The 15,042-nt window shown below is 35.5% G+C and overlaps 1 protein-coding gene across 2 annotated transcripts; it reads right to left on the reverse strand.

Moving 5' to 3' along the window:
- Positions 1 to 880: 880 nt before the first annotated feature.
- Positions 881 to 14,344, reverse strand: LOC139886475 (lysine-specific demethylase JMJ29-like). Of its 2 annotated transcripts, none has more exons than XM_071870305.1 (13): positions 13,610 to 14,344; positions 12,412 to 12,518; positions 12,131 to 12,227; positions 11,889 to 12,030; positions 11,512 to 11,575; positions 10,568 to 11,438; positions 3,945 to 4,274; positions 2,796 to 3,194; positions 2,333 to 2,405; positions 2,143 to 2,228; positions 1,829 to 1,948; positions 1,458 to 1,525; positions 881 to 1,143 (listed from the first exon to the last, which is right to left on the reverse strand). In XM_071870305.1, exons 1-13 carry the CDS (start codon positions 13,994 to 13,996, stop codon positions 1,083 to 1,085), a joined length of 2,805 nt encoding a protein of 934 aa, XP_071726406.1. In that variant the 5' UTR covers positions 13,997 to 14,344; the 3' UTR covers positions 881 to 1,082. The 2 variants fall into 2 exon arrangements, with proteins under 2 accessions (XP_071726406.1, XP_071726407.1); XM_071870306.1 differs by having other exon boundaries at positions 1,458 to 1,519; positions 1,823 to 1,948.
- Between the last annotated feature and the right edge of the window lie 698 nt (positions 14,345 to 15,042).

Below are 15,042 nucleotides of genomic sequence, written 5' to 3' on the forward strand. Positions count from 1 at the left end.
TAGCTCGTGTAGCGCATCACACTTGCACCATGCGTGCAAAGCCCTAGCGCTAAGGCACGCCGGGCGCAAGTAAACGTGCGCTAGGTACGACCAGAGCGCACTGAATTGAGTCATCGTGTCCTGTACAAACCACGATCCCTGCAAAAAGGTGGAAAGTACAGACAACCGGCATAAAAGTAACAAGTACCGTTTCCTGGTCCCCTCCTCTAAGCATTTAGGCGGTACAGACAAGAAAGTAATAAGGAACACGTGGGACCAATAGATAAACGGTGCTATGGCTATAAATAACTGACTCGAATCACGAGACACGGGACATGATCCATTGGAATTCACACCTATACTATTTTTAGTATTAAGGTATGGACCAACTGCGCTATCTATAGAGCGTCATTCTACCCGTGCTATCGGACTTACAGCACCTCACTAGACACTCTTGATCCACAGGTAACGTTCTATGAACATAAACCCTTTAACCTAGCGTGAGCCATCACCAACCGGGCAACCCGTCGATGGTGGGTCTATGTTTAACCACCCCTGCTGAGATCCTCATCTCGTAAGGGGTTATTCACGATACTCCAGACCGGAGAGTTAAACTCAATTGACCCTTAAATCCCCCTTCATTGATGTCGTCAAGCATGGACCGAACCTAACACATTTATTCTATGCTTGATCATATTCCCTCTCTTACAACTTGTTAGGTCACGTCAATATCTTGTAAGCCGACAAGATCCGACATATAGCAAGTCAAAACGACTTGTTGTCCATAATTCTTTTTAGTAGGTTTTAAAAGATTAAGCAATATCAACATATCTATGCAAACGTACACACATGCAACCGACTGAATTAGCTGCATCTTACACAGTAGTATTTCTAGCGGGCCTTTTATTTTGCTTTAATAGAAAAGGTATAATTACAGCATTTTAATTTTAAGTGATTGTATGATACATCTGCAATGCACAGTTTACCTTCTAAAATGGGTATCTAAATAAAATAAAATAAATTCAATGATTCTCAATAACACAACTAAAACTCGTTAACATGCTATAAAGCCTAGATAGGATTTGCATCCCCATTACAAAGAATCAAGCCTTCAGTTTCCTACCACGTTTTTTCTGCTGACCAGGTTTATTCTCCTCGTCCTTTCTGCAATAAGATATCCACAAAGCATCTGTTATTAAAACACAACCACCGAAAACTAACTACTAAACCATACCATATCAGCCCTTATAATCTATCAAGCGTTCAAGAATTGTGCATTCCCTCTGACAGTACGAAACAACCAATCGGTAAAAGAAACAAACTAAATCTATGTGTGGAGGTTTTCATTAAGTTGAAACCAACTGAACGATATCAAATCAGGGGAAAAAAAAAAACCTGGCAGTCTTCAATTATAAAATTACATATTAAAAACTACCTACACCAGCAAATAAAGTGAATTATAAAAGCCATAAGCTTACTCAGTTCGATAAGGATTTTTCAAGTCCTTTATAGCTGCATCCACTGCATGAAGTGCTATTTTCTTCACCTGCAAATAGGATCGGAACGCAATTGTATCATTATAATTTACCACAAAAAAAATAGAAATACCCAACTAGCCTTTACATAGCTCTTGATATATATTTAATATATGCTATAACTTGGACAAGAAGACATTGGTCCAAATACAGCTGAAAAAATGACCAAATTTGTAACTGGTAATCATAATTTTATATCTGACAAAATGGTCTTCTGCATTCAGTGCGATTTGTAATACTAGTCATTGTGACTTAAACAACTGAATGTTAAATTAGACACATAACATTTCAATATGTAGAGCAATAACGTTTACCTCCAACTTATCTTCTTTTGCCCTATGATTCTGAGGTAGAAAACGAAAATCCTCTGTTAACCGGATACATTCGCCAACATTTTCAGGAGAAACAAAGTCCAACGCAACTTTTATACATGACTGCAGAAAACAGATTGTCAATAGCATGAATAATATTAGCACAGTATACAAAAGTGTTCAATACACAGAGCAGAAGACATAATAATTAAATATTAATTTAACACACCAGATGATCCACACAGCATTAAATTAAATATTGGTTTATATAAAAGTAGTGCAAACAAATCCTAAACAAATAATAAGTTGGTGTGTACCTTAAGGTTTCTAACTTGATGAGGGCAACCAACAGGTATAAAGACAGCATCTCCAAGTTTTTGGACAAAAGTCCATGGTTCAATTCCTTATAATAATTAAATAAATAAAAACATATACATTCAGTCATCATTATATCATTATATATATCAATAAAAGTTGATGCACGTCTTGAAATTGCATAATACTCACCAAACTCTTCTTTAAGCCTTCTTTTATGCTCCACGGTTAAGTAAAATGTTTGATCATGTATTGGGTCGATAACCTACAACAACAAAATAGGGCACAACAGTTTAGAGAACAATAGGATTGCAATGGTATACTACGATTAATTCTGTTAGATAACTTGGTTCACCATTAATTATAAAGCGGTTCACGTTTGTTGCATTTAATTACTAACCAGGGTATGCAAAAAGTCTGATACGGCATGCAGTACTTATTGGGAAAAAATGTTAAGAGTTACATAATTCTTTACATAAGAAAATTTACAAAATGACATGGAAATAGATATGCACCGATCACATGACTTTCTTCATTTCCTAATATGTTTCTCTCATAATCTAATTCGTCTACCTAAGTACGTAAGACTAGTAGTTTATAACTCATGACATCATGGATAATCAATAAACAATTTATTAAAATTAATAAGGATCACCTGCTCGAGTGGACGACAAAAAGTATGTCTGAACTCTCTGAAATGTTTTTTAAGATATTCTTCCAATTTCGGAGTATCTTCTCTCCTAAATATGTCCCACAAAGCGCCACCATCTTCCATATTTAACCCATCGACACAAGTACTATTTCCATTATCGACTTCGATATCTTCTGTGTGTTCATTGCTATTATCTTCTTCTTCATTATGTGAACTATCCTGTTTCTCAGTATGAGACATATTATTATCAACTTCATGAGCAGTAACATCTGTGGTGTTATCAATAATGGGTCCAAGGAGCTCCCTCTGTTCCTGAGCCTCGTGCTTCTTTTTTAATCTCTTTATGCGATGAAGATTAGCGGAGCTAAGGGTCCAGGTTGAAGTGTGAGTCAACACATTAACCTTCAGGTCATAAAAAAAAATATATATATTAGTGATTGTGCATATGTTAAGACTAAAATAGAGCAAATCCAGAACATAAATAGTAGCACATTTCTTTAACATATTTGACCACGAGAGAGGTTGTTACATGACAATTATATTATGGTGGGAAAATAAAATGTAAGATATATATATCAACACAAAAACAGGGTTCTGAGACTTCTTAAGAATCATAATCAATTTTGCAGAACTCGAGTACTCGATGATTACATGGCAAAATAAATGCCTCATGATTACTCAGTCAAAACTCGGGATTACTCGGTCTAACTCGGTCAAACTCGGGAATAATCGAAAAATCAGTCAAAGTCAAACTTGGTCAACGTCCGAGAACTCCGCGAGTTTCTGAGTACTCCCTAAAAAATCCCGACTGAGTACTCCCCGAGTAGCGATTATTGCAACCTATGTAAATCATTTCAAATTACTTTTCAAGCTTGCGGTTTCATCTTTTGTGATTGGTCCAGCTAACACTACAGTAACTGCCTCACATGACCTTTCATGACCTTTCATGAGTTGACCATATAATCCATACTTATCAGGTTTTGTTATGTTTTAAAAAAATGCTGAAACTGATAGCATGTCAAGTTTTTTATCATCCTACTTTGAACAGAAATTAAGAAGCCAAAGGATAACTGAAAAGATACATTTTGGGACCAATGATCATTGTTTCAGCCTAATATAAAAAAAATTCAAAATAATAAATAAAAAGCATACCGCATCAGACATATCACAGTGAAGTTTGGTTACAGAGTCACCACGCCCTAATTCTTGAGCAACACCATAAGCTATATACGTTTTGGGACCCATGTCCGGCTTGCAGCATTTTGCAGGCAACTTTGTAACTAGATTAAGATAGCCATCACGAGGATGTGTATATTCTTTGAAGGGTAAAGAAGTAATAAACTCAACACCATGACGGGGTAAACGTTCTTCAAACAAATTTGATGGAGGCCAGTCTTTTAACTTAAGGATCTGAGGCCAACCCTCGGGATCATATAGCCCATCCGTATAACTTGTAAAAAATTTATGAACGTTAATATCAACCTGCAAGTTGAAGAAAAAATCAGAGATAATAAATTGTTTCTTCTATTCAAAAAGCCATATATTATCAGTTGTACTGAGGGGAATATATAGATACAAGGACACACGAAAGGTCAGGAGGCTAATCTAGCATTAACTGCATTACTTATTTAATATACAAAAATGTATTCTAAGCAGTTTCTAACAAAAACAAACAAAACCCAATACCACATAGGTGTGTGGGGGAAGTGAGATGTAGACAATCCTTCCCTTATCCGAGAATAAAGACAAGTCATTTCTCCACCCAGAGTGAAAAACACTCTCAAAAGTAGAGAAACTCATCCCTCTCTCTATTCGACGGATAGAGAGATTGCTTCCGAGGGGACCTCCGGCCAATAAGTAAGAAAAAAAAATTGAAAAAAATAAAATTGAGACGCCATGAAAATGGTAAAATCAAATTTCCATGGGTTTTAATCCTACCTAAATATTACTTTAGGCTCTAACAGTCAGTCAAGTCGCCAATAAATCGACGCTTGCTGTCGACTCAATAAGCAGTTTCTAACACTCCTTCAAAATGGAGCATAGATATTAATCATATCCAACTTCTCACAAAACCGCTTGATACAATTTCAAGGTAATGCTTTAGTAAAGATATTACAATTAACATGTGGCGTTTTGATCGTCTCTTCTTCTAACTTCTTGCGAGTTAAATGACACAACTCGACAACTCGGTCAAAAACTCAGAAACTATAAGTCAAAAACTCGGCAAATTGGTCGAAGTCTATTAGAATTTATATTAGAACATATATATTTATATTAAAAAAAACTAAAAAGTCAACTTAAGTCAACATCCGAGTTCTCTTTGAGTTGCCGAGAACTCCCCAAAAATTTCTGACCGACTTCTCCCCGAGTTCCGAGTTCTCCAACCAAGGTTCATGGATTTATACTCATATCACACTTGAGTGAGATATCACATTTTGTTTTTTACTTTTTCAAAAGAGAAGGTTTCATCCGCCAAAGACATTGTAGATCGTTTAGAGGATCACCATTATAGTTAGCATCGGTGAAACCTAAATGGTGTGATGATTCTAGTATATGATACCACGTCCTAATGTATTTTTCAAGTATTTTACAATGTGACATACAAAATTTCAATGTGAGGTTCTTGTGGATAACAATAATTCAACTTGCCAAATATTCTTGTATACTTTGATGGGTTCTCAAGTAAATCAATCATATGCACTTAACTTTATACATGGTATCAACATGGTGCTTTATATGTTTTTGTGTCGATCAAAACATAGTCACCGAGAACATCCGGACAATAGTTTCAAAGGACCTAAAATACTTTGTTTGATAACGAGTGCTTTCAACCTGTCAATTCCTTCTATGTCGTTATCATCCACATAAACGACGAGTAGAATGCACATATATGCACTTCTTCTTAGGCCAAAGTCCCTTACCGCATCAATGTACTTCCCAAACCAAGCTTAAGGGGATTAATTCAAGCCATATATTGCTTTTCGTAATCTGCATACCAATGTACTTCCCAAATCATGCACAAGGGAAATGCTTTAATATAGAGTGCTTTTAACCTATCAATTCCTTCTATATCGTTATCATCCACATAAACAACGAGTAGGTAGCACATAGAGGTTGATGAAGTGAAGAATAAAGAGTGGTTATATGCATTTGTTCTTAGGCCAAAGTCCCTTACCGCAACAATGTACTTCCCAAACCAAGCACAAGGGGATTGATTAAAGCCATATATTACTTTTCGTAAATTTACATACCAATGTACTTCCCAAATCATGCACAAGGGAAATGCTTCAAGCAATAAATTGCTTTTCGTAATTTACATACTTTAACGAGGAGCAACAAAACCACAAGGTTGCTTCATAAAGACCCGTACAAATCACCATGTAAAAAAGGGATTCTTGACATCAAGTTAATGAAGAGCCCCTCAAACTACCACCATTAATCCTGAATGTGACGTGGAGGCGGATATCCCACTTTTTTCGCAATAAAGTGACTTTCTGAATGTGACGTGGGAGTGTCATGGATGAAACTATCTAACTTAAATGTCATATATGAGGGTCACGGCTCTATTTTTGAGTTAACAGCAAACGTCGATTTATTGGCGTCATGACTGCCGTTTGGAGCCTAAATTGAATTTCATGCAGGATTTAAAACCCATGGAAATTTGATTCTACCATTTTCATAGCGTCTCAATTTTATTTTTAATTTTACCTTCTTTTTTTAAATTTTCAACTTATTGGCCGGAGGTCGACTCGGAAGCAATCTCTTTATCCGTCAAATAGAGAGGGATGATTTTCTCTACTTTTGAGAGTGTTTTTCACTCTGGGTGAAGAAATGACTTATTTTTATTCTCGGATAGGGGAAGGATTGTCTACACCCCACCTCCCCCATACACCACTCATGTAATATTGGGTTTTTTTGTTGTTGTCATACATGAGGGTCAAATCTAGTATGACCCACCTTTTTTTAAATTATTTTTAAATTAATACAATAAATATGAAACATATATAATAAAATTGTTAGTATAATTACATAGAATACATATTAAATAGAAAAATGACATAACCTAAAAATTCATTAAAATTCTAGCATTACATAAAAAATAGAAAAATAACATAAACTAGAATTCTTAAAACTCGAGATTACATAAAACAACTAATGCAATGTGCGGAAATTATGTGGAAGTGTCAAATGTGCTTGACTAGATCATCTTGTAGTTGGTCGTGAAGCCTCTTGTCTCTTATTTCTTTAGTTACCATTTCTTGATCTCGTCATCTATTCCTTATACGTTTAGGTTGGTTCTCCGCATTCTCGGTAATCATATCCATTTCAAACTCAAACTGACTAATTGCAAATCCGTTATCTTCTTAAATCATCATATCATATTATGTAATATGACACAACAATTCTTTACTTTTCGCATCTTGTTCAAACTCATAATATGTAAAGGTGTCCATAAAATATGAAACCCACCTTAAAGAACCCTAAATGGCCTCTCTACATCCTTTCTGGCACTAGCCTGAAATCTAGTGAACTTAGCAATTGGCTCATTTGTGGGACACGACCACCCTTTGTCATGAGTCACCCAATCTGGATATATACCGTTGACAAGGTAATAATCTTTACTATACTGATGTCTATTTAACTCAAATGGTGTGGGGGTGGAGCGTACCTTTCTTTTGCTTGTCAAATATAAAGGATTGACACAAAACGTTTATATTATTATTAGAACCCGTCATTCAAAAAATGCATGCCAAATCCACAAATCATATGAAGCAATTGCTTTAAGCATAACCGTAGGCTTCTTGTGATCACCCTTTATGTATTGACCTTTTAATGCGACGGAACAATTCTTACATTCCCAATGCATACAATCAATACTCTCGATTATACCATTGAAACCATGTTTCTCTTCGTGTGTACCATGTAATAGTACCTTTCTTCAGCTTATCAAATAGAGAAAATTGATTCAAAATGTTAGTACTCCCTTCCGTCCCAATTTAATAGTCCACAGACAAAAAACACAAAGTTTTAGAAAAAGTGACTGACACATGTACTTTCTTGTCTACTTTCCAGTTTTACCCTTTACTTTTTACCTACATTTTTTGTTTTACTTAAGAAAGTAAGGGTATAATGGTACTTAAATCAATTATTCTTATCTATTTATGGAAATGGTCTATTAATTTGGGACAAACAAAAAAGGAAACATGGACTATCTAATTGGGACGGAGGGAGTATATTATTATTAGAACCCGTCGTCCCAAAAAATGCAAGCCAAATCCACAAATCAAATGAAGCAACTGCTTACAGGCTTACAGCATAACCATTAGTTTCTTGTGATCAACCCCTTGTGTATTGACACTTCAATGCGACAGAACAATTCTTCCACTCCAAATGCATACAATCAATAATCCCAATCATACCATTGAAACCGAGTTTCTCTTAGTGTGCACTATATAATCGTGCAATATCATGTGCATTGGGAGCTCTCAAGTGCTCGGTGTGATATAAAGTGATTGTACACTTACATAAGTGGTCTAGACATAGTATTGATGATGATCACTCATTGTAAGTATTCATCGAACATATTTGCGGCTGTTCCATACGCCAACTAGGGTAAAGCCGAAGTACACTTTTGTAAAGTAGTAAAAGTTTGTCTACCAATAGTATCTGTAAAATATCTAAAATACTCGAAAATATCAATACTAGAGAAATTCAATATACCTAATTCGGATGAAAAAATGACACTGCATACAAACAAAAACGTCTTTTAATTGTAAGGCGTATATTTTGGCGTCTTAGAAAAATAATCGTACCATAAACATTGCTCGGCAACCTCGCGCTCCCGCAAAATGTATATTCAAGGTCGACCTTGGGATATGCTCAGGCTTAGGTCCGTCAATCAAGTATTCTTGAACAAAATCAATAATAACTTCGTTGTCGGATTGAAAAATAATATCATAAGATTCAATTTTTTATAAAGTTGGATAGGATGAAGGATGTATGTGTTTTGATTGATTGGAAAATGTATTTAGATAGCTTGGTATTTATAGGTAAAAAATTCATTTTTTAAGCAAACGATGATATTACCGGTTGAAAAAAGTCAAAAAAATCGAACCAATCACAAATCACAACAAGACACAAGACCTGTGACACGTTTTTTCCGTCACTTACCAGACTAACGCCCCGCCGACATCAAACGACGTCAATTTTTCCGGATCACAGGCTCTTTTGTGGTGGCGTCGGGTTAAATTTGGTCTAATACGTAGTTGCTAAGATAACATATAATCAATTGGATGTAAGTTTAGCAACGGAAGAAAAGGTCTCAAATTTATCCACCACATATTGAGCATAACCTTTGGCAACTAACCGAGCTTTCAATCGCGTCGAAGAACTATCGGGATTATCTTTTAGCGTGTAGACCCACTATTTGAAAACAGTCAATTCTACTAATGCCCGTGTCATTATGATCAACAACATTATCTCCTCGATCATAACGGCATGCCATCCTGAATGAGCCAAAACTTTGCCAACTGTTTTCGAAATATCTATAGAATTAAGGTAGCAACAAATGAGGGAGAAGAAAAAGATTACATAACAGACAAAGAAAGCAATAGGGTATATACGAATAGGGGTGTCACGACTATCACTAGAAGCATCACTGGTTGAGCCACCGCGATGGTATAGTGATAAAGATAGTGGTACAGGAGTGGGATCAGGATCTGATGTAGAACAGGGTGGCCAACAACGATCCGATTAGGTTGTTAGGTTAGTAGTGTCGGAGTAGGTACATGTATGACACATGCTAATAAATTATCATCCTCTTTAAGATTACTAGAGGTTGACACCGAAAAAAATGCAATTCTTGCTTAAATGTGACATCTCGAGAAGAGAAAGAACATAACGTTGAAGAGTATAAAGAGTAGAAAAAAAAACATCTAGCTTTCTGAAGACAGGAGTATCTAAGAAAAGACACACTTAATAGACTTGGTATCTAAGTTGGTGAGAGTGAGTGTCTCGGACAAACAAATTCTAACAAAAATCCTAGGCTCAATCAGATATTAAGATTTTGAAGAAAATGCCAACAAATATAAGATTTTTGTTTCAGGTTCGAGTGTCTAAGGCTCGTCTACCAATAATCTGCTTTCTCGACCAATAATCTGCTTTCTCGACTGATAAAACACAAGAATCTAAAAGGAATAAGGCATCACAATTCCAATTACAAATCACGGATTGAATGAAGAGTTAGATAGACTCAAAATACATGATAATGATATACGCGGCCCAAGATTAATGGTCCTAGGCCAGGACCTACGATTGAGAGGTAGTGCCATTTGCAATTCTGACATGAGATAGTTGTGAAATATAATAAAAGAAAGAAGATGATTAACTATCATATGATCTTAAGCACCATAATCAATGACCCGTTAGATGCCGATGATAAAAGGCATGTATTAAACTTGCCTATTTCGTTAAAAGTTGCACTTAGTGCAGTGAGCTTCACGAATTCTTTCAATCGAACATATTCAGAGATAGTGAATGTAGAAAAGGAAGACATTTGTAAAGAATGTTATTCATTTCATCACCCATGAACCCTTTTCAAAAGGATTTAAGCCCTAAAAAAGCAAATATTAGATGGGTGATGGGTCAAGGATTACATAGTTATACCAACTCTGAAACACAAACGCATGGTCAGAAAGACAAACTAATTAGATAGATAGATAGACATTAGTATTCGCCATCCAATAAATAAACATGAAATAAATCAAGAAACTAACCTCACACCAATTCAAACAATTAAGAGCAGAGACATCCAAAAGTGTGTAGTGTTTAGAATTTGCAACCTCGCGAAAAGCACGCCACATAACCATTGGCTCCCAACTCAACCCAAGTGTGGTCTCAAGAACATTACTGACTATTACAGGCTGACCTTTCGACCAATGCCACTGAAAATGTTTTAGATCCCCAGATTGAATGTCAATAGCCCTTGGACAATACAAGTAGTTGTCATCCGAATCCACACGAAATGCAGCCTTACGTAACTGCTTATCACCATCATTTTCAGTAACAGAATTTGAACAAGTGCACCATTCCTTAGGTATCTCGTGTATATCATCCACTGATTTATGCGTCTCTAAGACATCTTTTGCATTATTCAACAATGTTGAAACACGGTCTTGTCTCTCAACGTACATCAACTCTAATATCCCACGTCCACAACCACCCATACTTTCGGGAGGACAAGAAATTCTGCCATCATCCAAACACTTCCAATCATGACTAATCTTATCTTTTGGTACTAAACCCTCTGTATCATGTTTTTCAACAGGTTTATCATTCCCACTATCCAATAATTCGCTAATAATCTTATCTTTTGGTACTAAACCCTCTGTATCATGTTTTTCAACAGGTTTATAATCCTCACCATCCAAATATTCACTAATAATATTCTCTTTTGGTGCTACAATCGATGTATCATCCCCACCATGTAAATAATCAGCACCTGGATCTATAAATTCAAAGTTAACTTCTTCTTTGTTTCCCTTAGGGTTTCCGTCACGCAATTCCCGGCAACATTGAAGGCAAAGATCATAATTGCAACTGGGGCAGCTTCTATGCAAGTCAAAAATTGAAGTTTTGCAACAGTCGCTGCATACATCACATGACACCATAATTAGAAACGAACTCCATAAATATATGTAATATATTTAAAATCGCGTACCAGTAGACGCGCTCCTCCGAGCTACATCCTGCCTTCTTCAACTTTACCTCAGATACATGGCATCCTGTCCAATTTAAAAAAAAAAAAATTAAGAAAAAAAAAAAACATGAATTATGCAATTACTATTTCTTCTCTCAACCAACTCTTCTAAATGCAGAACCAATGGATTATTGTCCTAACTCATAACAAAGCCAACTAAACTAATTAAGGAGTAAGACTTAACAAGAAAGAGTGTTGTTATCAACAATAACAAATCTTTTACAAAAAACAAGTAGGGGAAACATCATTTCTAAGTGACATCATTATAATTGTTTTTATCTGTTTTATATGGTAGTAAAAAAATTATAATAGCAGCTAAAATTATCAATGAAAAGTACCTTGAATTTTAGACTCTATCAGTTTTTCCTTCTTGTTCTCCTTGTTGAGACGCTCCAAGAATGGAAGAAGGACATGTAAGATATATAGAGAATATTGAACTTTCTCATCAATACTTGGTTTAAAATCAATCTTCCCTTTTACCTAATAAAGAAAGAACATAATTGGTAACGCAATTCTAACTTGGATAGGAACTAAACAGAAGTATGCTGTGTACAAATAAAACCCTGGTGTAGGGACCAACTTTTGGATGTACATCGCGTAGGCAAGATTTGCAGTTGCAATTGTCAAGACAAACAGGGCAACGCTCAGCAAACATCTCCTCTGTCATGTTCGGGTACCTACAAACAAACATAAGAATAAGAATTAACATTGTTTAAATACAAAGTACTTTAAACATCTTTTAGCTATGTCAATAGTTCGACAGCATAGTTGACTAGTTAAAAGGTAAAATGTGATTGAAATCGGCATATTATCATAATAACTGTAACAAGCATTAGAGTGACATGGGGAAGAAGTATATACCATGTCGGCATACACATCACGCAGTAACGCTTCGTCTTACAATTCCCGCAAATTACGACGCGACCCTTGTCGTTCCTTTTACACTGATGACACGTCAACGGTTTTCCCTGTCAGCAGATGGATGACAAATAATGTTACTATCAAGTTGTATATAATATATAAATATATACATAAGTATGACACAATATCCTTGAGAGATTGCGAGAAAACATCGGTAAATTTGTAACTTCATTTCACAATATTTTGAATTGATTCATTAAACAGCAAGGGTAGATTTTATGCGTTGAATGGTTCTAAATGACTCAAAGGTTCTGAATAAACTTGGTTTGAAATGACAATAACCTGTTTGATAATTATTCCGGATGAACTCTATGAAAGATGTAAAATCAATGAATACATAAAGAATATTATTGTTTGATAAGTGTTCTGGATATAATTTTAAAATGAAATTAAAGAAAATTGAAGTGTTGAATGGTTAAAAGAGTATTTCAACCCTATATGGTTTAGCATAGGGTTTGCTGAATGTTTCAACATTATTTGTTGTTCAGATGTCACATACAAACGCATTGAATGCTCATTGATTAAACATTTAGTGTTGAAGCATTCAACTAAAAGGCAACCAATAGCACACAAAGTCGGAGTTTTTTTTAAAGCAGTATGGGATCACCTAAGAGGATTAAACCACCCACGCGTTCATCTCCCACAATTGCATAACCCGCCCCCAACTGCTGCCCAGGAGGAAACCCGGCCCAATCCGAGGGCGTCGGTGGTAAAACCCCGTCCCCACTGCCCCCGCAACACGATGTGCGGAAGGCACCCTTGGGTGGAATTCAAGGGTTAAAGGACAACCTTGTATGCAATTGTTGCACCCCACGAGACAATTGTTGCACCCCACGAGAGTCAGACTCCTGACCTCTCGCTAAAAGAGGTAGACCACTATTACATGAGCTACAACACAAGGTTACCCAAATAAGAGTTATAATATGTTTTTAGGAATAAAAATAAGTAGTACTCCACTAGACATTAGACCATATTTATATTTATATGCATTAATCCATGTGAGACGGTTTGTTACAATCTCTAAGTTATATACAGTAAACATATAGGATAAAAGTTCTACCTGTATAAAAACCTTATTTGTTAACATGTTTAACTTGTATGCATAAATGTAAAATAAGCAAGGGAAAAAGAATATTACATTTTCATCAACAACCACAGGTCTGCGAGTCTTAACTTCATCTCCTTCATCTTTCTTCTTTCTTTTGTTGCTCTGTTGTTTATTAACCTTGGGCCCTTTCCTTAAACTATTACCAATTTCTTCAAAAGGATCAATTTTATAGCTAACATTGATTTTTCTCGTGCTTCTTTGAGACCTTTTACCAAACCCTTGATCATCATCATCATCTTCTTCATCAATAACAAACTTTTTCTTCCTACCCCTGTTTTGCTTCTCAATCACTTCTGTATCATTCAGATCTAAAGCTTCTTCATTTTTTACATCAACGTTCATCTTCTTATCGGCAATTTCACCACCAATTTCATCTTCTTCCTTTGCAACAATATGATTGCCGTCAGTTGCTTCCATAACTAAAAAGATATGATTTTTAATAGAAATAGAAGAAAGGGTTTTTTTTTACAATTTTTTAATGGAAATAGGAGAAAGGGGGGTTTTGTGCAAAGTAGAAAACTGTGGATGAAATTAGGGTTTTGAAAACCGTGTGCCAAGATAAAAATAATGAAATCCCTCTTAAACTATCAATTCGCGGGTTCTGTACGCACCGGATATGTCTAGATATATACAAGCACGATCATCGAGATTTTGAAACTGTAACCCTAAATTCCGCCGAAATCGGTCTATTATTACACCTTCTTTTATTCTCCAAAATTAAATTAAATGTCGAAATTAAAATGCACATTACAACTTCATTGAGATTTGATTTCTCTAAATTTGATGGAGATCCGATTCAACATAAATACTAAATTATCTTTGGAAAGATTTTTCTTGAGGAGCAAGACATCAAAGCATAATCAATGTGGATTGAACCGGGTCTCCTTTGAAAATTCTCAAACATTTTAACACCACCTAATCGTATTAATTGTTGTACGATGATGGCCTGTCAGATACGCTCATGCGATCGCATGAGTTCTGAGTTACCCAGTCATGCGATCGCATGAGCAAGTATCACCAAAACTCAAACCTAATCAAATTTTTCATCATTTTCTTTTTCTTTTTCCCGAAACAAAAACTTGAAAAACCATTTTATTTAAGTTACCATTCAATTACTTTTTTTCTTCCCAAAATATAACTCGAGAGGAAGAGTTCTTTTTGTAAGAACTTGTTCCCAAGCATTTTAACACCAAGTATCACCAAAATCAAACCCAAGTTCTTACTTCCTCTCGAGTTATATTTTGAGAAGAAAAGAAAGTAATTGAACGGAAACTTAAATAAAATGGTTTTCCAAGTTTTTGTTTGGGAAAAAAGGAAAAGAAGATGATGAAGAATTTGGTCTAATTTTACCTTCTAAATATCCTTCTATTTTGAAAGGATCTCATTTTCCTCACTTTCACTTATCTTCATCTCATTCATTTTCTTTTGTATAATAACTCGGTAACACAGTCTTAACATCCTTT

Source organism: Rutidosis leptorrhynchoides, chromosome 1 (genome assembly GCF_046630445.1).
Source record: "Rutidosis leptorrhynchoides isolate AG116_Rl617_1_P2 chromosome 1, CSIRO_AGI_Rlap_v1, whole genome shotgun sequence".
NCBI lineage: Eukaryota > Viridiplantae > Streptophyta > Magnoliopsida > Asterales > Asteraceae > Rutidosis > Rutidosis leptorrhynchoides.